At 47.9% G+C, this 26,382-nt stretch overlaps 1 protein-coding gene across 1 annotated transcript in view; it reads left to right on the top strand.

The window, feature by feature from the left end:
• EXT2 (exostosin glycosyltransferase 2) overlaps nucleotides 1–26,382 on the top strand; it is a 139,440-nt gene that overhangs the window by 11,760 nt on the left and 101,298 nt on the right. The window contains 4 exon segments of the mRNA XM_021083158.1: nucleotides 2,227–2,343; nucleotides 12,454–12,649; nucleotides 14,717–14,856; nucleotides 17,977–18,070. Of these exon segments, the coding sequence (XP_020938817.1) occupies nucleotides 2,227–2,343; nucleotides 12,454–12,649; nucleotides 14,717–14,856; nucleotides 17,977–18,070 (547 nt within the window).

Here is a 26,382-nt window from a genome sequence, read left to right as displayed (position 1 = left end):
TCTTAAATGATCAATTCTTTAATATCACTAGATAGTCACCAAATATCTAACCATTCCTCACATTTACCTGTCTTATAAATACATATATTTTTTACAGTTTATGAGTCAGTACACAAAGATATCTAGTAGAATTGGTCAGCTTTTTTTTTTTTTTTTCTGTAAAACCTAAAACTTGAAGCTTTATATCTGAGGAATTTGCAGGGCTGATTAAAAGGAAGCAAAAGCTGTGCTTGCTGATGAACTGGGTTTAGGCTCTGTGAGTACTCGCCTGGGAGCTGTGTCGGGGAAGACCTGGCCTGGGGCGATGAGGCCTCGAGGCGGTGAGGCTGGGGGGCCGTGGTGATGCCCAGAGTCGGGAAGCCCTGGAAAGTGCTGAGCTGAGAGGCTGGCGGACACGTCCAGTGTGAGTGTGGTCATCTCAGTAAAACTTCCCCAGCTGCAAGTTTTCCACGCAGTCTCTCGCCGCTTTGGAATGGAGCTCTGATTTGGGGATAGATAATGAGAAAACAGAATGCGCTTCTCAGAAATTCCCTTTGCAGTCAATGTAAAACACGTGTTCTGTAAAGCAAGGGATGCTTACAATTTTTTCTCCATTCTAATGTTCGGGAACCCTTGGCAGAAGATACAGTGACTTCGAGTTGAGGTCTGCTCGGCAGCAGGGCGGGTGTGAGGCTCGTTTGACTCATTGCAGCGGTGGCTTTTCCTGAGATCACAGATGAGATTGCACGTGTGTGATTTGTGACATGAGACCTGCCCCCGCTTGCATACTTTCCTACTAGCAGTGGTTAATCCCACGCTCCCCCCTCGGGGGCCCCAGGGACCAAGTAACAGCAAAAGTTGGTGTCACGCACACCTGCTTCCTTTCTCAGCACACATGCACGCTCCTGTCCTCTGGGGCACGGGCCTAATTACCTATTCACCCACTCTCCTGGCTTACCTGGACCGCCCGGTGCCTGTGTGTTGGATCCATGTTTGCTTCTCTGCACGTAGGTTGTGGGGGCCCGTGGAGTCTGCTTGCCATCACGGTCATGGAATCCACCCAAATTCACATCGGATGGATTCATTGCTGAATGCTAATCAGGAAAAATAAGACCGTATGTTGGTACTAAAGCTGGTCATTAAGTTTTACAGAGTGGACTGGCAGCTGGAGAGGTTTTTAGCCTGCACATTACTTCCCTAACCAGTTCTTGGTTTCATAAGGCTTAAACAAACAGATTGGGATTTCCAGGGGTGGTTTGAAAATCTTTGAACTTAAACTGGTCATGTTAGAAGGGAAAGTAGGCTGTCATCAGGGCAGGGAGGGGATTGGTAGCAATCAGTATTGCAAAAAATGTGGCTTTTCAGTTCATAGGTTTTGGCTCAGACTGTGCAGTGCATGGAACTGGCCAGATTCTGCACCAGTAAGTGATTCGATGGGTTTGGGCCCCCAGGGACAGAATAACCGTAAAAGCTGGTGTGATATACACCTGCTTCCTTTCTAATGAAGTGTCATTGTTCTCCTTGCTGGATCCAATTAAAACAGTGTGTTCATGGCTTTCTAATCAAGGAGAATAAAAACTCGTGCATGCAGGCGGCAAGAGAAGCACTCAAGTCCAGTTCTGGTTTCTGAGTCCTGCAGAGGGAACTGGGTTAATAAGACTGAGTAGGTGGAATGGATGGTGAGAGCTGGCAGAGGCTCCGTGATTCACACGCATCTTGGGGACAACAGAGGAAAGAGCTGCATGGGGTGGGAATCGGGGAGGGGCTGGGGCTAAGCAGCCTGAGATGTGGTACTTTGCCATCACCACTGACTGTTTTGCACATCACCCCGGAGATTCCAGGCAGTGGGTGAGTGAGCCACTGCCGCAGCCAGTCTTCCTGAGCAGGCCTGTTACCGTTTCTGTTACTCTAAGTGTGTTTAAGGGTAGTATGACTTTTGGGGGGGTGAATGGGATCTGAATAAGGCAGCAGAGGGGCTGTCCTCCTGGCTGTGATGTATTTTAAAACGGAAAGTTAGGAAAGACTGCTTAGGGCCCCAGGGGAAGGCCGGTGCTTCAGGAGTAGGCTACAGCTGGTGTCCTGGAGATGTGATCGTGCAGCACTTAGTACAGTGTCTTTAGAGGAAAGTGATGGGTGAGCATTAGCTGTGGTTGACATCAGTATAAGTATTCTGTTTCCCCTTTCCACAGGGCTTATCGGAATGAAGACTTTCTTTCTTTCTTGTTTGACAAGATCCTTTGTTTTCAGGGCTCTGTTGGCTGGTGGTGGCTTTTCTACATGGACCTACCGGCAAGGCTACGACGTCAGCATTCCTGTCTATAGTCCTTTGTCAGCCGAGGTGGACCTTCCAGAGAAAGGACCAGGGTAAGGTGCATTTGGAACAGCCAGGTGTACTGTGAGATGTGGGCGAGGGCTGGCGGGGCAGAAGTCACAGCGATCACAGCATCGATTGCAGGCCAGGGCCCTTGAGTACCATCTGTCCCCGCCCCATCCTGTTATCCTTCGCTTCTCTCTCAGCACATTTATAGCGCTGTGCACCAAGCTTTTCAAATCAGGACTCTATGTGATTAACTTCTTCCCCTTCCTCACTTCCTATATCAAAATAATAAGTCCTGGAGTTGCCTTTGTGGCTCAGCGGTAACAATCCCAACTAGAATCCATGAAGATGCTGGTTCGATCCCTGGCCTCATTCAGTGGGTTGGGGATCCGGCATTGCTGTGAGCTGTGGTGTAGGTGGCCGACGCAGCTCAGAACTGGCGTTGCTGTGGCTGGGGTATATAGGCTGGTGGCTGCAGCTCTGATTCTGACCCCTAGCCTGGGAACTTCCATGTGCAGCCCTTTAAAAAAAAAAAAAAAAAAAAAAGGAAAAGAAAAAGAGAATGTCCAGAATGGGCAAATCTGTAGAGACAGAAAGCAGGTGGTTGCTAGGGGTAGGTGGTGGGAAGTGTAGGGTCAGTGATGGAGACTGACTGCTAAGAGGTATTGGGTTTACTTTGGGGCTGCTGAAAATGTTCTGCAACTAGACAGTAGTGATTAGATGATAGCTGTGCAGTTTTGCTAATAACCCAAAGAATGAATTGTATGCTCTGAAAGAGTGACTTTTATAGTATATGTATTATATCTCAGTTGAAAAACAACACAGTAAATCAATGCTGGGAGTCCACTCACAGGCATATCTGTAACGGTGATCTAAGCAACGAGTTCCTTCACCATTCAGTCTTTCTTTGCACTCGCTTAATGTGAGAGAAAGGTTTCAAGCTCATTCGGGCTTTACACACTGTCCACAAACATTTGCTGTGCCTAAAGGAAGTTCCAGAATTGGGCCCCAGGGCACACAGAAGAACACATACACAAGTAAAATGTCTTCTCTTCGGAAAAGTTCTCTTCTCAAAGAATCCATAAAGGCTTCTAAGGAGAAGTTTGGGAGCTTTGAGAGTGGATCTAACGTTCTGTGAGCAAACTTTCTCCTTGAGACTCATTTGCGACGCCAAATGCTCTAGGTGGGTTTTTAGCTCTCATCCAGTACGTGTAACATTTTTAGTGTGGCAGTATTCAAATCGGGCCCCTTCACACATGAGCACTTGTCACGTAAGTAAAGGCTACTGTTCTTATCACCATGCTTGTTTAAAGCTCACTGAGATTCTCAGCATGCATTAGCACTCTACAGGAAAAAATAAAATAAAACCTCCTGCACATCCACGCCATCAGCCCTTTTCATTTCATCACTCACGTCTCAGAAATACGAGCCAGTGTGTGGCAGGTATGTGGGACCTGGCAGTTCAAAAACAGACCTGGCTGCAGTTTACAAAATCCAAGCTCCAAAGCAAAGATGGTTGAAGCAAGTCATCTCGAGGCATGATGAGGGTAACTGGGAGGAGGACCATTCCAGGGCTTGAAAGTGCCCCTTGGCTAAGTGGTATTCAGTGGTATTCAGGTTGAAACCTACAGGGCAAGCAGGTCATGAGTCTGATGAAAACAAGGAAAAGGATTTCCAGACAGTGCAGAGTGTTCACAGCCCAGAAAAACAGAGAGAGCAAAGCTCGCTCTAAGAACAAAAAGGGAGAAAAAAAATAGAGATGGAGACAGTGGTCATGGGGTCCGGGGTCTTGAAGACGTCTAAGTACAACGTGATGCCAACAGGCCGACGGGAGGGCAGCGGACTGGAGGCAGAAAACCGAAGTGGAAGCGTTTTCAGCAGTCCACGGGGGAGAGGACAGTAACCTGGTGTGAGGCATGTGCAGAGACAGAGACGGGCTCGGAGATGCTTAGGATGTAGAACCAACAGGACTTACCTTTTTTTCCTTTTTTAGGGCCGCAGTGCAGCATACGGAGGTTCCCAGGCTAGGGGTCGAATCAGAGCTGCAGCTGCAGGCCTACACCACAGCCACACGGCAATGCCAGATCCTTAACTTACTGAGCGAGGCCAGGGATCGAAGGCGTGTCCTCATGGATGCTAGTCGGGTTTATTAACCATTGAGTCACAATGGGAACTACCCATTCTGGACATTTTCTATCAATGTAGCCCTACAATATGTGACCCTTCTGTGTCTGCTTTCTTTCACTTAGCATAATGGTTTCAGGGTTTATCCATTTTATAGAATAGAACCAATACTTCATTCCATACTTCATTCCTTGTTTGGCTTAATAATATTTCATCGTATAGATAGACCGCATTTTGTTTATTTTTCAGTTGGTGGGCATTTGGGTGGATTCCGTTTTTCAGCTATTATGAATGATGCTGCTGTGAACATTCACGTACAAGTTCTCGTGTAAACATGTTTTCAGTTCTCTGGGTTGTAGATCGAGGAGTAGAATTGCTAAATCGTACGTTCACTCTATGTTTAACTTTTTAAGAAGCTGCCAGAATGTTTTCCAAATCAGCTGCACCATTTTACATTCCCATTAGCAATGTATGAGGTTTCAGTATCTCCACATCCTTGCCAACACTTGTTATTATCTGTCTTTTATTCCAGGGGATGTGAAGTCATGTCATTGTGGTTTTGGTTTGCATTTTTCTAATTAGTAATGTTGAGTATCTTTTCATGTGCTTATTGGTCATGAAAGTTTATACACTCACTTAAATGACTAGTCAAATCAGTAGCCAGTTTTTAAATTGGGTTGTGTTTTTATTGTTGAGTTTTAAGAATTCTTTGTATATTTTACATACTGGATCCTTATTATGTGATTTGCAGATATTTTCTCCCATTCTGTAGGTTGTCTTTTCACTTTTTTGATAATGTCCTTTGATACACACAAGTTTCTAATTTCGATGAAGTCTAATTTGTCTATTTTTCCTTTGGTTGCTTGCATTTTTGGTGTCATTTGTAAGAAACCATTGTCTAATTAAGGCCACAAAGATTTGCACCTGTGTTTTCTCCTAAGTATTTTATAGTTTTAGCTCTTACATTTTGACGTTTGTTCTATTTTGAGTTAATTTTTTTATATGGTATGAGGTAAGGGTCCAGCTGCATTCTTTTACTTGTGGAGATCCAGTTGTCTTAGCCATTTTTGTTGAAAAGACTACTCTTTTCCCAATGAGTATCTTGGCTCCCTTGTTGCACATCAGCTGGCGCTAAGTATATGGGTTCATTTCTGAACTCTCAGTTTTCTAATATGTCGTAATACCACTACCACACTGTCTTGATTATGGTAGTTTTATAATAAGTGATAAATGTGAGTCCTCCAATTTTGTTCTTCTTTTTTCAAGGGTTTTATTTTTGTTTGGTTATTATTTTTGGCTGATCACGATCCCTTGCCCCCCCCCTTTTTTTGGCATATGAAAGTTCCTGGGCTAGGGGTCAAATTGGAGCTGCAGCTGCCAGCCTATGCCACAGCCACAGCAACACGGGGTCTGAACTGGGTCTGCGACCTACACCACAGCTTGGGGCAGTGTTGGATCCTTAACCCACTGAGTGAGGCCAGGGATCAAACCCACATCCTCATGGATACTAGTCGGGTTTGTTACTGCTGAGGCACAATGGGAACTCCATGGTCCCTTTCTTTTTCATTGTTTTCTAAAATAGTGCAATCTGAATAAGTATAAATAAAAAATCTAATCTTCCTTGTGCTTATACAACTACAAAACTAAAATTGACAAATACAAATTTATAAAACTAATAACATTCAGATTAACATGTCATAGCTGAGGCTTTTTACTTACAACTGAATCCCCCCTCAAGGTGAATATGGCATTACTTACGGATTTGGGGGCTTGGCATGCCTGTACTCTTGCATGCTGGGTGGCGAGGTACTTTTTCCTGCCACTTTTTCTACTTGAGCCACTAAGGAAGCTTCCTTTTATTTGGTGCATATGGTGACATTATTTATCTTCATCTGGTACAGATGCATGATTTATATTTTTTCCCTATCATCTTCTTATGAAAATCTCCAAGCAGATGACGAAGTGAGAAAGTTTTACAGTGAACACATGTATACCCATCGCTTAGATTTTACCCTTAGTGTTTTACTGTACCTGCTTTATGTGACTTACATTTTAAGTCTTTCTTCTCATTAGCCCATCAAATACAGACTTGGACACTGAAAATCTTTTAGCAGTATACATCATCAAATATGAGTAAAAATATGCCTATACTAATTTTTTGGCCATTATCATGATGCAAATACAAAAATAAATCTGTAGAGCATTTGTAGCCTAGAGAAACTGATACGGTTCAATGCCGTGTTCCCATAAACTGAGAAAGAGTGATCTGTGTGAGCCCAGCTTTACCTGTTGAGGCAGAACAAGTTTTATCATGTACTGAGGACCTTAATTTGACATATTTATGTAGCACTAGGTATGAATAACTTCAATGACGAGAGAAAAGTCAGTTGAAATTGAGAAAGGTTTACAACTGCTAGCTGCTTCTGTGAGCATTCACTTTAAATCGATTGTGTGATTTTAAACAGATTTTTTAAACGCCCTTTTTCTTTTCCTGTTGTTCTGGAGATTATTTAGTTCAATTTAATTCCATCAACTTCAGTTCAAATCAGACTTTTATTGCAGGCCTCGTTGGACCAGGTGTGGCCAGGCTGGTGGTTCTCAGCAGGGGAGGGCAGTTGATTTGGCCCCTCTCTGGGGATGTCTGGCAATCCGAGGAGCCAGTTTTGACTGTCATGACTGTGGAGGTGTGTTGGGGTCCTCACAGTCACCTCCAATTTTGAAGATTTCCCAGGAGGACCCACAGGACTCAGTGTGCAGACATACCCCTATGGCCATGATTTATTACAGCAAAGGATGCAAAGCACAGTCCTCAGAGGGAAAAGGCGCATGGGGTGAAGTCCAGGGAAGCCAGGGCCAGGCTTCCAAGGGGCCTCTCCTGATGGGACGCTTACCACCCCCCACCCCCGCAACAAGTTGTGACAGCACATGTGAAATGTTGCCCACCAGAAGTTTTGCTGAGAGCTGATCACATGGGCGGTCTCTGCTTGGCATGCACCATAATTCCAGGCTCCCAGAAGGAAAGCAGGTGTTCGGCATGAACCCTGTGGTTTGTACAGTTTGAGCCCAGGGAGCCATTCTCCCCAGTTCTCCCCCCAAGTCGAAGTTCCCACACACCAGCCAAGGATCAGCCTTTGAAAGAAGAGAGCCGTCAGGCCTGCCATGTTAACGCTGTTCTGCCCAGGGTGCCCCTGGCATCTAGTGGGTTGAGGCTGATCAACCGCTAAACCTCTGCAAAGCACAGGGCAGCCCCTCACACACAAAAGAATCATTGGATCCAGATGTCAGCAGTGCTGGGTGAGACAGGGTGCGCAGGTGAGGGTCCTCTGGGCCTTTTTCTTAGGACCGCTGGGGCCAGGCCCTCTTTACCATCTAGTCTCACGAGTGTAGTCCTGCTCTCACATTGGTTGAGGACTCTCACTTGCCTTCCTTCAGATTTAATCCATGGAAGAAAATGTTCAGAAAAGAAAAGATTCCGTGAAAACCAAACAAAGGAGCAGAAGTTTCCGCTGTAGTGCAGTGGGTTAAGAATCCAACTGTAGGGGCTCGGGTCACTGTGGAGGTTCGATACCTGGCCCAGTGCGGTAGGTTGGAGGATCTGGCGTTGCGGAAGCTGTGGTGTAGGTTGCAGCTACCGCTCAGATTCAGTTCCTGGCCTGAGAACTTCCATATGCCGTGGGTACATCAATAGAAAAACCAAAACCAAACCCAAAGGAAAGCAGACCTTTCTGAATAGCAAAAATTATCCTCCAACGATAGTGTCAGCGATTTACAGGCTGTCTATTGGTATTTTCTTGGTAGCTTAAATCTCTTGTTTTTACATTTAGCTTTAGATGCCTTAAGGTCACAGTGGCTCTCTAAAGTCAGGGGCAGCAGAGGATGCTGAAGGCTGCCATGGGCACGGTTCTCCCTCTGCTGGCCAAGTGGTGGATTTCTGGACCCACCCTCTCCGTTTCCCCACCAGTTTGCAGCTTGGCTCCTCTCTCTCTGAAAAAAAAAAAAAAAAAAAAAAAGACAGACTTCAGGCTCATCCCTCTTTCCAGGGGCTTGGGAGGAGGTGGTGTGGGTGACCTCGTGGCAGCATTTTGGGATCTCTTGCTCTTTGTGAGAGTGGCTTTTTAAGGGAATTCCCACATCTCTTAAGGGCTGCGGAGAGTAGCAAGAGCTTTGTTTTTATTTTTATTTTAAATCTCTCTCAATATTTTTCAATGGGAAGCTGAGGATTGTTGCTATTGATAGCTTCTTCTCACAGCTGTGTTGGCCTCAGCTGGAATTCTTGTCATTTTCTCTCTACAAGGAACTAAATTGGGAGTTTACCACTGTTGCTATTGAGGGAGACTTAGAGTTCTCAGCATGATTTTACTTCAACGTCGATATCAGCACTGCTGGGAGGAAACATGAAAGTCAGAGCCGGTCATTTTGGTCCTAGAAAGAAAAACAAACCCACCTTAGGATTTTGTTTGCTTAAAACTAAAATGGGCTACCCCATCGACCAGCCATCTGCCAGGTCAGGGAGAGCCAGCACGCAGGCAGGGGGAACGCTTTTAGACGCCTGTTCACATCTGCACGTTTCTGTAGAAAATGGTAGCGGTAGGTGGGGACCGAGTGTCTAAAAAGAGAACTGTGTTTCTTAACAGTGAAATCTAACCCAGAGGCTCTCTTTCCTCAAGAGTTTCTCTGAGCACCACACGTCAGCATCTGCATTTATTTCTCTGTCTATCTAGAAGGATCGCTCTCTCTATCTACATGTACTGAAAACCACGCATTCACGTCGGTATCTCCCATCCCATCCAGCACCCCAGGGGCGGTCTGGTTTTCCCTCTTTCCATATTCCTAATTCCCTTCTCCGACAGCGAGAGGTCTGGCTCCCATTATCCTCAGTATCTTTCCTTATTTGATCAGCCCTCTTGTCTGTAACCAGAATTCTGTTGTTCCCACCGCCCCTTCCTTGCACAGATGCCCTCTCCCCCCACCCCCCCGCCCCACTCAGTCCCTGACCCCCCACCTTGTGCTCCTGCTCCCCCTCATCGACCCAGGACAGAGCCCCTCCTCACCCTCCTTGGGTGCTAACACCCCACATGGAAGCGGTGTTCCTGTTGCTGTCACCCTTCCTGCCACCCTCTCCTGGGCTCCCACAGGCCCTCCTCACCTCCCTGGTCTCCAGCACCTATGCTCGGTTGCCATAGCTACCTCTGCCCCTTCCCCCAGTGCAGAAACCACAGCCGCTCTTTTCGGGATCTCATCCCCTGTGCCCGGCCACCTCCCTGCTCTTCCCCCTCTTAAGTAGAAGCTCTCCGCTGACTCGGACTTCAGCACTCCCCGTGGGCCGTCCCCCGCTGTGAGAAACACCCTCTTCCCCCCAGGACTCCAGCAGTCTGCACCCTCCCACACGGGACACCTCCTTGGATACCAAGGTGACTATTCTTATTCGAGGCAGCCTGGGGCACTGGATTTATGCTGGCAGCTCCACTTAAATAGAAGGTCTCCAGGAAGGTCCAGCCAGTCCTAGTGCTCCATGGCATCCCTGGCATCCATCAGCACCGGCAGCTTAGGAATGGGAAGGACCTTTCGTGGCCGTTTAGCTCTAACTCGTGTATGACACTTTCTCCTGAAACTTCTTAATGAAAAGTTTTCTGATTTGTAATTTAAAAAACTCGGCACCTCACAGGGCAGTTGATTTCATTTTCAGGTAGCCTTAAGAGTTAAGCTTTCCATGCTTGACTTGAGAGCTTGACTGTCAATCTCTTCCCTGTTTAAACAGACACTTTTTTTTTTTTTTTTTTTTTTTGTCTTTTTAGGGCCACACCAGCGGCATATGGAAGTTCTCCAGCTAGGGGTTGAATCCCAGCTGCAGCTGCCTGCCTATGCCACAGCCACACCAGATCTGAGCCTTGCCCTCGACCTACATCACAGCTCATGGCAATGCCAGATCCTTAACCCAATGAGCGAGGCCAGGGATCGAACCTGCATCCTCATGGATACTAATTGGGTTCATTACCACTGGGCCACCACAGGAACTCCTAAACAGACACATTTGATTACAGAAGCACTTGGGCTGGAGGTGTATTCGATCTGAGATGCTCTGAGGATGCTCCCTGTGGTGCTCCTCCCGCCATAAATCTTCCCTCTGGAAAGGAATGCTTTCGCCAAAGAAAAATGAGCGAGGCTCAGGGCTGGGAGTGGAATGCAAGAGTCTGTTTCAGTGGCTGCAAGGAATGCTCTTGGCTATAAATAGTCAGCATAGTGTTTGGTGAAAAGGGAACTTAGGGGGAAGTCGCCCAGGATGAGAGAGGAACCCAGTCCATACAGCTGGTCCACACTGCCTCCATGACCGGCTGCTGTCCATGTCTCTCTTAGCCTCTCTGGCCCCTAGCCTGGGCTCTGAGTCTGCACTACCGCCCAGAGCAGCTCTCTCAAATAGAACTTTCAGGGAGGAGATGACCATTATTTGTGCCACCAGGGACCCACTGGCTGCATATGGCTGTTGTCACTAATGGGACAGAGACACTGGATTTTAAATTTTCGTAGATGTAAATGGCCTTATGTGGCTAATTGCTGTCAGACAGCGAAGTTCTAGGGAATCTGCTTGTCCCTTTCTTTCCCACCTGTTGTGTGGGCAGTACCCTTTGCTTTGGGCTCAGCTGTAGAAAGAAAGTACCAGAAGTGTTTTTGAGGATTTCCGACCCATCGAATCCTGCCTCTGCTGCTCTGTTTGCTGGAGTTGAGCTGATCTGCTGGCGGTGGAGTTGTTCACGGCCCCTGTTCTGGGCGTGAAGCCTGATGCTTGGGGAAGATGATACCCTCTCGGTTAGAGAGTGAGTCGTCTTTGGCTGTGGCTGTGAGCCTAAGGCTCACAGCTAGAACCTCCAAATAAGTTGGAGAAACTGAAGAAGGATCAACCAATTACCCACCCTTTTTTTCTCCCCAAAGCAAGAAAAGGGGGTGGGGTGAGTTCAGACTGTAAGCTTCCTCTTAGCTTCCTCTTAGCTTCCCAGGCGGCGATGTCTGGAGGTGCGTGTCCTCAGGATTTTCCCTGGTCTGTACCAGCTTGAGGTAGAGTTAAGTGAGCACCGCTCCTAGGTCTGATTCCATTTCTTCTGGAACCTGCTTTATGTAATTCCCTTCTTCGACAGTGATCCCTTGTCGGTCCTTCCGCCTCAGTAGCGTTTATGCTCTGTCACTTCTCTGCCTGTGGGGATCTTGCCTTGCAAGAGGGAATTGCCCTCTGGTCCCCCCCAGAGTCTTCCCCTCGCCTCCTTGTTTTCTAACTGTGCACATTTCGTCTCTCCAGGGGGTCTAAATGGCACTAGACCCTTGGACATCCTTTCTTCAGTCCATTTTCTGTAAAGCACCCTCGCTATCTGAGTTTTAAGACTGGTTCCATCCTTGGGTGAAGATAGGTTTTTTCACTGGTTCCTCAGTGACCAATTTGGTCTGCCTACATGCGGCTTGACGACGAGGGCTCGCTCGCTCGCTCGCTCTCTTCTCCATAGCATAGGGTGTGCCACCCAACAGCTGGAAGCATTCTTTCACCTCTTCTGCTTTCATGGCCAGTGCTGTCCATTATGATCCCTTGTTTTCCTGTTTGAAGGCTACAGGCTGCTGTCAGTTCCTTTTCAGAGCAGAAAATTCAGATCTAACTAATGATAACATTTGGTGATCTTCCAAATAATCAGCCAGTCGATTTCCTCCTTTACACACACACACACACACACTCTCTCTCTCTCACACACACACACACACATTTTAAGCATGCTCCCTAAGCTCAGCATGTTATAAGCATTTCCTCAAAACATTAAGAGCTTTTCCCAGGTGAAATCTTGAATGACGGCATGGTGTTTCATCACATAAATGAGTCATACCTTGGTTTCTTAGAGTATATAATATTCAGCAATGCCACAGAGTATAGTTTCCAAAAAAAAAATGAAGGATGCGAATGAAGACGGGTGAGAAGACACTTGCCACCTTAAGTCAGTTTAATATCAAAGTTGGTCTCACCTTGAGTAGCACTGAGTCCCTTGTCTTCTCCTTTGTAGCCCTCGGCGGTTCTTCCTCCTGTCGTCCCAGGTGGCTCTCCACCCTGAGTACAGAGAGGAGCTGGACGCCCTCCAGGCCCGACACGGAGAGGCAGTGTTAGTCCTGGACAAGTGCACCAATCTCTCCGAGGGCGTCCCCGCCGCCCGGAAGCGCTGCCACAAGCACCAGGTCTTCGATTACCCGCAGGTGCTGCAGGTGAGGGCCGCGCACCCCCTCTCCCGGGCTCAGCAGAGGCCACGTCCATGGTAAAACTGACCCCAACAAATAGGAGTTGTTGCATCCAGCAGATCTCCCCAAGGGGGAGTGAAACCGAGGACTGCTCCTGGCTGGAGCCGTGGGCCTCCAGGTGCTTCCACGTCTGTGTACAGTTTGCGCGTGTCCCCACTCCTTGCAAATCTCCATCTTACTTCAGAACCGCAAATCCAGTAGATTTACAAAGAAACCACGCAGATGGAGCAGGCACCTGTATTTTCCTTTTGTTCCTGTGTTCATCATCCAACCCAAAGAAGTCTCCTTTTTTAAGGTGCAGCTTGTATCCTCTGACTGTGCCAACCCACACGGCCACCATCAGCTTTTCTGGGAGTGGAAGATTTTTGTTTGTTGTTACCAATTTGTCTTCCAGTGTTTTTGCTGCACTCAGTGTGTCCTGCTAGTGTTGTGGGGATGGCAGGACTTCATGACCACGGGCAGAGCTGTCCTTTTGGGGATGTTTTATAAGCAAGATATCTGACACTCCAAGGGCCTGGGGGCCAGGAAAGGAGAAATTGAGTTTTGTCCTCTCACGTATTTCAAATACAGACAGGTAAGTTCAAGGAGAAATATCAAGAAGCTGGTGTGAGGTTTTTGTTTTGTTTTTTGTTTTTGTTTTTTTTTAAATCTCCAAAGAGAATTGGCCCATGCTGAGATTGTTAAAATACTTTCAAAAAGTGCTGCGTCTCCTCTGGAATGTCTGACTGATAACAGTGGTGATGGGAGCAGGAGTATTTATAGTAACCTTTGTCTAGACAGGAAAAATGGTTATCAGCACGTGTGTCCACATCTGGACGCCGCCTCCCGGGCTGGCTGAGCTGTCCACCTGCGCTTCCAGGCGCCGTGACGGATGCCCTTTGTCCACTCTTGCTGCTTTTTCATTTATCCCCCGAGGAATTTGCCATTCTGAGTTTCTTTGTATTTTTTCCCTGAGCTTGCCTTATCTCTAGCTTTAAAAATTAAACAGCATTTTAAAAAATTTTTTTAATTTATTCTTTTTTTCTCCTGAAGAGGTAAAAACTAGGAGAGACTGAGTGTTAGAGATAGGTCTTTTCTTATTTGGGTTGACGTAACAGCAACTGTTTTTCCTCCTGTACAGCTCTTTTCCCGAACATCCCCCACATCCGATGGGTTTGAGGGAGTGAATGGGGAAGAAACTTTTTGAGATTTTGCTTTTTGTTCAATTAATAGTTTCCAAGTACAGCATATCTGGAGTTCCTCTTGGTGGCTCAGCAGGTTAAGAACTCAGCTGATATCCATGAGGATGTGGGTTCAATCCCTCACCTCGCTCAGTGAGGTAAAGGATCTGGTGTTGCTGCAAGCTGTGGCATAGGTCACAGATGTGGCTCGGATCGGCTGTGGCTGTGGCTATGGTGTACTTAGGCTGGCAGCTTTGGCTCCGATTCGACCCCTAGCCTAGGAACCTCCATATGCCGTGGGTGTGGCCCTAAAAAGCAAAAAAAAAAAAAAAAAAAAAAAAAGGTAGAAGAAGCTGTCTGTCTTCATGTGTTTTCAAAGGCATTGCATTCATGAGATGAATGTCTTCTCTATGCAGAGCACACCGGGGAGTGGAAAGGTGAGATTTGATACTTTCTGGTTAGGGGGTCCTCTAGAGAGCCCGGGATGCCCAGACCGAATAATTAATTCTGTTCACAGGTAGGTGGGGGTCAGTACGCTAAGCACTGGGCAGCCACTGTGCCGTGGGGTTCCACGAATCCAGGCCGTGGGAAGTCACACTGTTGAGTGTCCAGAGGAAGAGCTGCACGTGGGTTGTGAACATTTGCAGAATGTCAGCAGTGGAGGCTTTGCCGTGACCCCGAAGAGTAAAAAAAAATCCAGAACACTGCAACCTCTTAAGCTTTTCAGTCTTATGGTGTGAGCTATTATCTTTTTAGCATTTTCGGTATGACTCGGCTTCAGCCCCTGGGAGAATGTCTGTGGTCTGCAGGGATCAGACTAAGTGGATCAGCGAAAGTGGTTTCTAATCCCCTCCCTCTGCCTGTGTTCCTGCAGGAGGCTACTTTCTGTGTGGTCCTTCGCGGAGCTCGCCTGGGCCAGGCGGTCCTGAGTGATGTGCTTCGGGCTGGCTGCGTCCCCGTGGTCATTGCGGACTCCTATGTTTTGCCTTTCTCCGAAGTTCTTGACTGGAAGAGGTGGGTGTTCCCTTCTGATCAGCTTTACACCAGGGGTTCCACACGTGTTAGGTTTTAAAAGTCCCCCAAACACCTGTAATGCATACCTGGGTTTGAGAACGACTCCTTGAGACTGGTTTTGCTGTGTTTTCCATCAGAAGAGTTCAGTCCATTGGCCTGGAGCAGAGGTTGGCCAACAGAGACCTTTGGCCAAATTCGACAGGCTGCCAGTGTTGGAAAATAAAGCTGTACTCAGTCACGGCACCCTATTCGTTTATACGTGCTCTTCGGCTGGTTTTGTGCTGCAGTGGCAGAGTTGAGTTGAGTACTGAGGTTTAAATGACAGAGAGTTCACGGTCCGCACAAGCTGAACTACTTACTCTCTGGCCCTTTACAGGAAATATTCACCTGGGGCCCAGAGCAGCAGTTCACAGCTGTGCCTCACCTGGAGAACTTTTAAAAACATGCCTGGGCCTTGTCCTTGGGAATTTATATATTTATTTATTTATTTTTGCTTTTTAGGGCCGCACTTGTGGCATATGGAGGTTCCCAGGCTAGGGGTCTAATCGGAGCTATGGCTGCCGGCCTACACCACAGCCACAGCAATGCCAGATCCGAGCTGCATCTGCATCCTACACCACAGCTCACGGCAACGCTGGATCCTTATCCCACTGAGCGAGGCCAGGGATTGAACCTGCAGCCTCATGGTTTTTAGTCGGATCCGTTTCCACTGTGCCACAGCGAGAACTCCGGGAATTTATTTGGCCATGCCTGCAGCATGTAGAAGTTCCTGAGCCAGGGATTGAACCCATGCCACAGCAGCGACCCAAGCCACTGCAGTGACAGTGCCAGATCCTTAAGCTGCTGAGCCACAAGGGAACTCCAGGAATTTTAAAGCTTCCGAGGCAATTCTGATTTGTAGCCACAGTTGAGAGCCACTGTTTGTTGAATTTGCATAAAGTGCTGGCTGGAGGTGGCGTGCCTGCACACGGGCGAGGCCTGGGAGCACTGATGTGTCCAGACGGAGACCAGTGGGCTCTGCCCGGCTCTGGCTGTCAGTGCCCAACTCCATGGAACAGTCTGCTTGTCTCATGCTGTTTCATTTCCCCAGGATTTAGGAGCTTAAACATTTTTGAAAATGGGTTCCTTTTGTATATACTTCTCAGGCTTTGCCCCCAATTTTTAATGGCTTCTCCTCTCCCACTTTTTCTGATATCATGTCCAAGTCTGGTCACCCCAGGTATTTGAACACTTTCTGTGGCATTCCTCCATGGGTACATTCATTCTTCTCACGCTTATGGGAAAGTCCACTGCGAGTAATGCAGGCTCTGCTCCTAAGGAGGCTAGAATCTAGTGGGGAAGACAAACCAGCAGTTCTCATCCTGTGGGATAAATGCTGCGACAGATGCCGCAGGGGGCGAGAGAAGCCCAGGACAGGGAGGGAGCGCACTTGAGCCTGGGAGAGGAGGGTGTGAGTCTCTGTCCTCGGGGGTGATGAGCCACTTTCGGTCCCTGACTCCCGGGAAAACCTGTATCGAGCGCCCTTTCCTTGTAGGTACTGAGTTGGGGACGGGGCTACCCAGATAATCAAGGTCCAGCCTGGCCTCGGAGAAGCCCCCGGTCTAGTGGTAGGAGAGGCAAGTAAGGCAGCGATTACCAGATGCAGTGCTGAGCTGCAGCCCTGCTGGCCAGGAAGCCAGGAGCAGGAGGAAGACACACTCCCCCTTTCAGGCCTAAGGGTGGGGAGACTTCTCAGAGGCAGTCCCCCTCAGCTGAGTCTGAAAAGCTGCTTGTTCCTACGAGGCCCTGGGTCTGCTTGGCGGGTTATAATTATGGGTCAGTGGTGGAAGGGCTCTGGATTCGAAGCCAGGGGACTGGGGTTCAGATAACCAGCCGTGTTGCTGGTTAACTTCATGATCTTGGCAAATCATTTAATCTTTTTTTGAGCCTCTGTTTTCTCCAAATATGTGTAGAAATCATCTACTTATTTGTTTATTGAACAAGTATCTGTTAAGTGCTGTGTGTGAGAGGCAGTGTGCAGGGGCTCAGGTATGCTGGTGAGTGGAACCCGGCGTGGGTCCATCCAAAAGGACCTGGCTGGCGGGCAGAGGGGGTTTGGAGTTTAGTAAATTCACTTACACAAATACAATGACAAACTGCTAAATCCACGAAGGCAAAGTCGCCACCGAGGCCCCTCTCCCTTACCCACCGTCTCTAATGGGGTCGCAGGTCCTGCCAGTCCTCTCCCCCCGTCCCTTCACCGGCCCTTGCAGCGCCTCGGGCTCCTGCTTTTCTGTGGTTTTCTGTAGTTCTGACCCTCGAGGCAGAACGGTCCTGCTGGAACATAACCAGATCAAGCCACGCTTTGCCAAACCCCTTTTGTGACTCTCTAGCTCGGTGAAAGCCCAGGTCCGTAAATGGCCCGAGAGGCCCCAGCTGCTTTGCTGTGCCCCTCCCTCCCCCGCTCCCCCCTTCATTGCCTGGCATCCTCCACCCTCTTTACCGTACTCCAGCCACACCGGCCTCCTTGCTGTTGCTGGAACATTCTGATTTCTGTTCCTCGGGGCCTTTCGCTTGTTGGCCCTTATGCCCGGAATGCTCTTCCCTCGGGTATTCTCCGTGGCTCTGTGACCCCCTGGCCTTCCTTGTCTGATGTGTCCATTGTCATATTGCCAGGACTTGGCACGTAGTAGGGGCTCCATAAGTACATGCTGAATAAGTGAATGGATGGGGCGTATAGCTAAAGGCGAAAAGTCCTTGTTAATTCAGAGCAGGCAGTGAAGAGCGAAGGAGGGACCAGATTGGTGGGATTGCATATGCAGAGACCCTGTGGTCGGGCAGAGTGATGTGTTTGGGAGACCGAAAGGTGCCAGTGTGGCTGCAGCACTGTGGGGAGTAGACGGAGGCTGGGAGATGAATGGAGTGGTGAGTAGGAGGTGAGAGATGGAGCTAGTGGGAACACCTTTGAGCTGGTGGGTTCCGACAGATGGGGAACTAAGAGGGGCTACTCACTGCAAGGACGGGCTGACGGAGGTTTGGGGTGTTGTTGCTTCTGCTTGTGAAAATTAAACAAGACACGTATGTAGCAGAGCTTTGTGGAAGAGGCCATACGTACATCAGCTGTTTTGCTCTTGTCTCTAGAGCATCTGTGGTCGTGCCAGAAGAAAAAATGTCGGATGTGTACAGTATTCTGCAGAGCATCCCACGCAGGCAGATGGAAGAAATGCAGAGACAGGTAAGGGGCCAGGCAGTGCTACTGGGGAGGCAACGTGGGTGCTGTGACTGCTGCATACGGAGCAGGATGACAGCCACTGAACACGGGGGTGGGATCAATTTCCTCCACTGTGTCGACCAACCACACTTAGAGAGGAAGTCAGTGTTAGGGAACTGCATCAGGTGAGGTTGGGGGTAATAACTGTCAGAGATTTAGAGACACTCCTGAGGTGAGCCTAGGGTGACGTTAGGGTCCCTCTGCAGAGACTGCTCAGGACGCAGGGCCGGCCTCTCGGGAAGGTTGCTTATGCAGCATGTGAGTTCTGTTTGCCAGAGACGCCGTGGAAGCTGGCATGACTCAGGGTGATGCTTCCCAGGTGCTTTGGGCTTGAGAGTGTCAAGAACAGTACCCCCCCCCCTTCCCCCCACCCCAACACAGGTCTCCCTCCACCTTCTGCCACCTCTTCCCCTGGGCTGCTCGCCACTGTGTAATGCCCCCTCCAGGTGTCCCGTTGAGCCCTGTCCCCTTTCTCTCTCCTGAAAGAAGTCTGGTTGGGCTCAAATGTGAAAAAGTTAAAAGATTTAAAAAGACTATCCCAGTGCTGGTACTGTGCATGTTGTTTCTTTTTTTTCTTTCTTTTTTTTAAAATGGATTTTAACAAGTTTTTATCACAATTATCTATGTAGGTGACGAGCGGGAGAAGAGGCTGGGAGGGCTCTCAGCACTGAGGATAAAACTGCCCTGCACACCCCTGTTTTCTCCCCGCGCCCACCCCGGGCGGAGGGCCTGTGTCTAACCGTGTCCCGAGAACAAGCCTCAGCCCTCTGTCCGGGTGAGGGCAGGGTGGTCACCCGGCTGTGTGGATGGGCAGGGGATCCGGACTTCTTACTGCTCCTTAACCGAATTTTCAGCCTGTCTTGCTCTGAGCTCCGCCTTTATACCCGGAGCCTCTGCAGCAGGACGCGAGGTTTTCTTGGCTGATTTCAGGTGCGGCCCTCTTGGGCCTGTAGGGTCATCTGCCACTCCTGCTTTTCTGCCTCCACACTTTGTTGCTGTTATCTTCTCTCCCCTTTTCTTTATCTTTGAGTGAAATTTTAAAAATTGCCCCATAATTGTCATTTGGGGGTTTTAGGAGGTAGCCAAAGTTAGTGAATGTAGTTAATTCACCTTTATTATTGATACTGAGCCTCTTAAACCAAGGTGAGGGCTCATCACACAGTAATTAAGTCTGTAGGTTCTTACCTGAGACCGCCTGTGCCAACGGCCAGCTTGGCCATTTACTAACTCCTTGCCCTTGGCCAAAGATCTGCCTTCTTTGGACCTCGGTAAGTAACCTCATCTGCAAAACATTTTGGCATTCTGACTTGAAAACAAATCACAGGTTGAGTTTGGCCTCCTTGTAGTTTTTTCGTAGCATACCCGTGTTCATTTTAGGTTTCTGGGCTTCCCTGTTGTTACTTAACCGCTGACCTCATCTGAGTTTTAGTGAATTAGAAAATCAGTCTAGAGATCTCTAGATTTTTTATCTAAACTTGTGGTTCGTACAACTTGTGTAGGAGAAAATGTTCCTTAAAGGGCCCTGGTGTTTGTGCTCTTTATGTTTCTTATTATGGCATCTTGATTTGTTAGCAATTCAATAGAGAATTACCTGCTAAATCAGATTATCGTCTTTTACTAGTTTGAGTCTAAAAGGCTAAGAAAGTACTGGGGAGGTAAAAATGAGCAAATTCTGTTTAGTGACCTTCTCCACCCCACCACCGTCATGTTGGAAGCAGGATCACTTCGTTTTTGGACCAGAGCACCCATGGCACTCAGAGAACATGCTTGGGAACCGCAGGTCTGAGTGAGCTTGCAGGCTCAGAATCATAGAACTGTTGAGATGGAATGACAAAGGTTATTATGTTAAAAACAGTGTACTTGGTTATTTGGGTTTGGAGAGACGCGCTTGGAGTCAGGAGACTTGGGTTTGAGCCCTGGGTCTGTCCTTATTAATTGTCTGACCACCAGTTACCGAAGCTCCTTGGACTTTCCTCATTTGTGAAATCAAGGGGTTGGCTAGATCATTTCTCATGTTATAGTCAGCTGTTTAAAAACACTGAAACTCATGTCCTTGACAGTGTTAGTAATTAAGTGGTCCTCTCTTTCCCGTGACCACCTCCATCACGAGGGCAGTTTGCTCCTGTGGTGAATGTGGTTCCTGTGTCAGCTGGTGGGAGGGAGGCAGCCCTGGCGCTTCCCTGCCTCCCTTTCCCCTCCTGCTGGCTGCTGCCCCTCTTCTCTGCTACTGTCAGACCTTCTAACGCACTCCGCTGCCGTGCCTGTTGAGTCCTGCTCCCCTTGCTCTGAATATTCTGTGTTCCATGCTCTGCAAAGGACCTCTTTTCTTCTCCCAACCTCAGGTTTCTCGACTGGGTGAGATTAGCCAGTTGAAGCAGTTCCCAGACAAATATGAAGGCTGACTAGGCTCAACTACCAGATGCCAATAGGACACCTGTGTCCCAGTTTGTGACAGCCAGAAATGGCTCTAGACATTGCCAAGTGCCCTCGTGGCGCAAAATTGCTATGATTGAGAACTACTTTTCTGTTGATAGGTAACGACTCATCTTGCTAAGATTAGAGATGGTTGTTTTGTTCTGTAGGGCCCTTTCCAGAATACCCTTTTGCATCTCTCTATTTATTTAGTCTGACTTGGCAGGGGTAACTGACAAAATAGTACTTGGTTCTGGAAAGTTTTTAGACCTTAGTGAATCCTATATAGGCAGGTCAAATTCTAGTCTTTTTTGTAAGACAGACATAAACTTTTAGGGGAAAACCTGTTGCATCAGTAGTTGATACCTTAGAAGCCCTGGATGGTGTGTTAGGATGAGCTGAGACAGGAAGGGAGGCTGTGATTTTCTTGCTGAGCAGCTCAGCTCTAGCTCAAGGGGCTGTGTGCACAGTGGTGGCCAGCAGAGGGCCCCATCCGCTTTGAAGTGACTCATTTTCTTTTTGAGGCTTTAACTGTCTTGGAGAAATCCTGAGTGCCATCAACTACCCTGACGTCGTCCTCAGAGCCGCTCTCTAGAGCTTAGCATGGGATTTTGCTCTTCATAGATGGACTAGACCCCAAGTTTTTGAAATGACCCCAGAGCTGTGGGGCGGGATCTTGGTGATGAAGGCATTGCAGTAACGTTTTGCAGTTTAGGGTTCAGGGTCAGAAAGGCCGTAATCTGACGGAGGAATACATGGTCTAAGTCCTTATCACAACTCAGAAGTTAGGATGCACCAGGAGAAAAAGATATCCTGCTTGACAAGGAACTAGAATTAAGTTTTCTTCCTGACCTTACATGCGATAGTGAAGCAGCCATGACGTTACATGCAGGGCGAGAACCTGAAGGAAGAGCTGGAGTTAAGCTCAGATCTTGGAAGTACGACCTGCGTCTGTGTTATCTACCCCTGAAGGCCAGCAAGGAGCGGTGCCGGCACAGATGGCATGGGACGAGCCGGGGTAGCTTACAGGGTTTTTTGTGGTTAAGTTAAAACCCTGTCCTTTCAATTAGTAGAGGTTAATAGTTACAGCAGTATAAAGCCAACTTATCAGCCAGCCTTTTATTGTCCTGTGAGCTCAATGAACTAGTTAATTAATTTAGGGAAGCCCTAACGATGTTGTTGTTTTCTAAGGGGAGATGATGGGAGATAATAAGAAACCTGTGATCCCCACCCACAGAGGCCTGACAGCCGTCTTGGGGATACGTGAGTACCAGCCAGAGAAAGCTGAGAAGATGGTACAGATTTTCCACAGGATGTTAAGGGTCTGAAATGGGAGGGAGGAAGTAGGGGGTAAAGCTGTCAGGGACAGATTTACTGGGGAGGTAGCATTTGATGTAAGCCTTCAAGAGGCAGGGTCCCTTCAGCCATCGTTCTCACCCTGGAAGCCAGGAAGATGGATGCAGCTAAATGCTCCTCTCTAGTCAAATGGAACTTTCTCGTCCCCTGTCCCCCTGGAATCAGAGTGAAAACGAAAGCAGTCTGGGACATGGGAAGGCTGAATAGACCCTGGACCGTAGAGTTAGCAATGTTTGTATGGATAGGAAGGAAGGTGTAAATGGATCCTCAGTTTATCTGTTGAGTGGAGTTTCCAAACATTCTTTTATTGGTCAGTGGCTCCACCAGCAGTGACCTCTAACCTCAGCCACCCTAGGAGGTGGAAGTCAGGAGCCTGCCTTGCCTTTGAACTCTTCTTTGTACTCGATTGACTAGGAGCCTTTGAGGTGGCAGAAACATTCAGCATCTTCTTTGCGCTCTCTCCTTTAACGCTTGGCTAAGTTAAAATGTCAGTGTCTTTTCAGTCTGCTACACTGCCCAGCTCAGTTTGCCTTCATGTTTTCCTATGAAGCATCTCAAGTACTTGTGCTGTGGGGGAGTGCATGAAGATAGAATGGGCTGATCAGGAAAGAGAGCACTTCTGTTGAAGAAAATAACCCCCCTGGCATGTGGTACCCTCACCTGGCAGGACTGCAGTTAGGCCTGTGATGCAGGAGAGCAGAAGAGACCACAGGACGGCACAGCAGAGGTCCTGCGTCTCATTCAGAGGAGAGCCCCCACGAGGAGGAGGCCCGCTTCTCTTAAACGTGATTTCAGTGCACTGAGCTGCCCGCTTTCTGGTCAGCCGTGAATAGAGAAGATGGGAAAGCTCTTTTAAACAGAGAGCCTCAGCACTTTGGGTAGGCAGCAGGCAGCTGTACTCGCTTCACGACATCCGGGTGTGTCATTGTGAGAGGGCAGAAGTACTTACTTGATTAAAAGAAGCATGCATGTGCTTATTTTTTGCTTTTTTTTTTTTTTTTTGGATTTCTAGCATCCAAATGAGTCTTACCATCGCTTTGAACATTGCATAGAGTTTCATTTCTTCCCCTTGAAGCTGTTATTGATGGGGCATCTTAAAGTGGAGGAAATTCAGGTTTGGCCATTCTTGGGGATGCCCTACAATCTTTATGTGAAGGTTTAAATTGTGTTCAGCACATATATACATGGATCTTTTTAAAATATTGACGTTTCTGTGACATATTTCATAAATTTCTCTATCTAAACTGTTCGTTTTTATTTTTTAAGAGTGTCTTGTGGTTCACTTAAGGGTGTAAGCCCTCGGATGTCTAGAAGCCTCAGCACCCAGATGGATGTGTTCTCAGAGGGTTCCCTGTGCTGGTGGCGCAACTGTTGTGTCCCTTGATGGTTGTGTAGTGGTCTGTGCTCATTTCTTCCTCCCTCCCCCCAACACACACACTTTACAGAGCAAAGTCTGTCAACAGAGCCGGGAGAGAGGTGGTGAGAGGAGTAATCTGAATTTTTCAACGTGAGGAAACTGAGGAAAGGGGTTGTCCCCAAACCACACAGTGTGTGAGGGACGGACAGGAAGCAGACCCTGATTGCTGCCCACAACTTGATTCCAGGCGCACAGCTGTGTGGCCTGGATTGAGGCTCAGCTCAGGATGAGCTTCCTGATAATTCAACCTAACTGCTTATTGACTAGTCTTCCCCGGAAAGTGGCTGCTCGAGACATTCGAGACTAGGCACATCCCCGGAAACAAATGATGAAGAACGTGCAAAAGATTTCCCTTCCAGTTTCCAGGATCGATTTGTGATGTCTGTCATTGAAAACATTTCCATATACGTAAACTGAACTCTCTGGGGGCTTTTTAAAAATGCCCACTCCCTGCCTCCCTTCTTCCCCTCACCCTCCAGGCCCAGCGCGCTGCTCCAGGCTCTGGTTCCCAACCTGCCCTTAAAAAGCTACTGGATCACTTACCCTTCAGCGAGGCCCATTGGAGTTCTTCCTGTGGAACAGACAGCCGTGGTTCTGATACAAAGCCAGGCTTTTTGGCCAGTGGGAGAGCCTTGGGGAAAAGTGTGATTACGGGATATTGTGAACTTGGTAATTTTGTTTCAATAGCACTGTATATGGAGTTTTCCTGAATGTATAAATCCCTATTGTGAAGAAGACAGGTCAGTGTGCGTTTAAAGCAGGATAAAATAAGGACTCATTTGATTGGAACTCTTAAGAAAGAGCATTTTTATGTGTTTAACTTTTTTTTTTTAGCTTTAGTATTAAGAATCTTATTGGAAAAAGACTTTTGCCAAGTATCTGATGGGAAGCCAAGGAAAGCATTTTAATAGAACTGTCTCAAATTTATAGCGCACTAGGGCCTGTAAATAAATTTCCCTGTCTTTAAGGTTGGGGCCGATTTGCAGTTATTCTGTAACGCTTCTGAGATTTAAACCCTCACCGTCCAGATGGAGAGGCCATAAAGCTGCTTTCCTTGGCAGCCTTGGCATACCCTGTGCACGGCACGCATCACGAGTAGATGGAACACTGTACATGCTCACTTACTGTATTGTGATGCCAGTTGTAATTGTTTTAGCGACTTGTCCTGGAGCAGCCCACCTAAATAATCTTTAAATCTAGGAGAATTCGAGCCCTCAATTTCATAGTGCAAACCCATCAAATAAACATGTGTTAAGTAGCCACTTTGTTTCTAGAATCGTATAGGCTTACTGATGGGGATTTTTAAAAAAGGGGAGTGGGGATACAGATCATGTCTGTAACAAAGGGCCTTAGGATGTTGGGGAGAGACCCTGCAGTGATGTAGGAATGAAGAGGCCAGAAGTGCTGTCACTCAGTTTACGTGGGGAGTCAGGAATGGATCAGGCAGGGACAGGAGGCTTCACGACTGGGTGGCCTCCAGGAGGGAGAGAGGCTGGTCTGGACGGTGCTGACCTCCGCCCAGAGGTCGGCTTCCGTGGGCAAGACTCGGTGGGTAAGATGGAGTAGCCCGAGGTAGGACGGGGATGTACGGGGATACCAGCAGCAGAGACCTTGGTAGGGAGCTGGAAGAAAGGGAAGGTTGGTGCTAAGTGGAGAGGGATGAAAGGGAGAAGCGGCGTCAGTGAAGGAAATGGCGGGCAAAAAAGTCAAAGAGCTGGAAGGGGCCTTGGACTTGATTCAGCCCTTTCCTCCTATCTTCTAACTGACATTTAAGCCCTAGAATTCAAGTGATTTTGAGAATCAATTGTTAGAGCCAGAGTTGAGCCTACCTGGAACCCAGATCTCCTGACTGCAGCTGATGGTTTTTTGGGGGGCATTGTGTACTGCAGTATTTTCCAAACTGAGGGTCGTGATTCATTAGTAGATGGTGAAGTCAAGTCTTGCCTGGCTTTTTGTTTTTAAAAACTGAAAAAGAATAGAAAGGAAAATACCAACGTACTGCATAGCTAGGGTAAATGTTTCCTGAAACCTTTGTTTCTGTTTATATGTGCAATGGGTTGCCGTATAAAATGTATTCATATGTTTCTTAGTGTGGATCCCAGTCCAGAAAATCTGACAGATGTCGGTAGGGGAGAGCGCGCGGGCTTTTGAGTTGGAGAGACCTGAATTCGCGTCCCGGCCTGTGCCGTCCGTTTGACAGCTTTGTGAGTGTGGGCAGGTCACTTCGCTTTTCCAAGCCTCAATTTTCTTATCTCAGAGCTGGGGAGAATAACACGACAGAGCAGTGGTGTCGATTAAATGAAAGCATTTCCTTAAAGCATCTAGATTCTGGCTGCCTGCTCCGCGCTGGCCGTCATCTGGGAGTGCTCTGCTGGGTCTGTGTTTGGCAGGAGCCTCCTGGTGTGGAGCTTGGTCTTCAGGAACCACAGTGAGTTAGCATCACGGATGTATTATGCATTTGCTTCTGGGCTTGGAAACTTGAAACAGAACTTATTCCTGTGGGTCTGGTGTACTTTCTGCATCTTGGCATGGAGGGCGGTTCACCTCCCTGTTTTTCTCTTAGGATCAGGCTGGCTTATTAAAATCAGTGGTTCTCTAGCTAGCCCTTAAAAAAAAAAAAAATCATTGGCACATTTGGATACAGTACTTTTCCCCCTTTCCAGTGAAAAATTTTTTGCACTGAGTCTTTTTTCCCTCTTTCAACATCTCCCCCGCCAGATCATGATTTTACTCATTTTTTAAACTAGCAGATTAAAAAGTCCAAATCAGAATTGACATTTGGTTGGTGAACAGTTGAAGAGCTAGGGTTTTACTAGGTATGAACTAAACAGAAAGGAAATTTTTATGTGGATTTAAGAGGACAGGTCAGGTATCTCTCAGAAGTAGCTGCTGTTCACCTCCTGCTGACACGAGAATGAGCTCTGTTGCACGTCTTGCTCCTTTCGTCTTGTCTTGCCTTGTCTTGCGGGTGCTGTGCTGCCTCTGTTCTCCTCCTGCCTGCCGCTTCCACCGCCCTTCCCCCAGTCCCTTCCAGGCAGCTCCATCCTGTACTTGAAATCCCGCTGGAAAGCAGAGACGAGGGCTTCATCCC

Source organism: Sus scrofa, chromosome 2 (assembly GCF_000003025.6).
Source record: "Sus scrofa isolate TJ Tabasco breed Duroc chromosome 2, Sscrofa11.1, whole genome shotgun sequence".
NCBI lineage: Eukaryota > Metazoa > Chordata > Mammalia > Artiodactyla > Suidae > Sus > Sus scrofa.
Note: the sequence above shows the minus strand (reverse complement) of the source record. Positions and strands in the feature narration are given on the sequence as shown.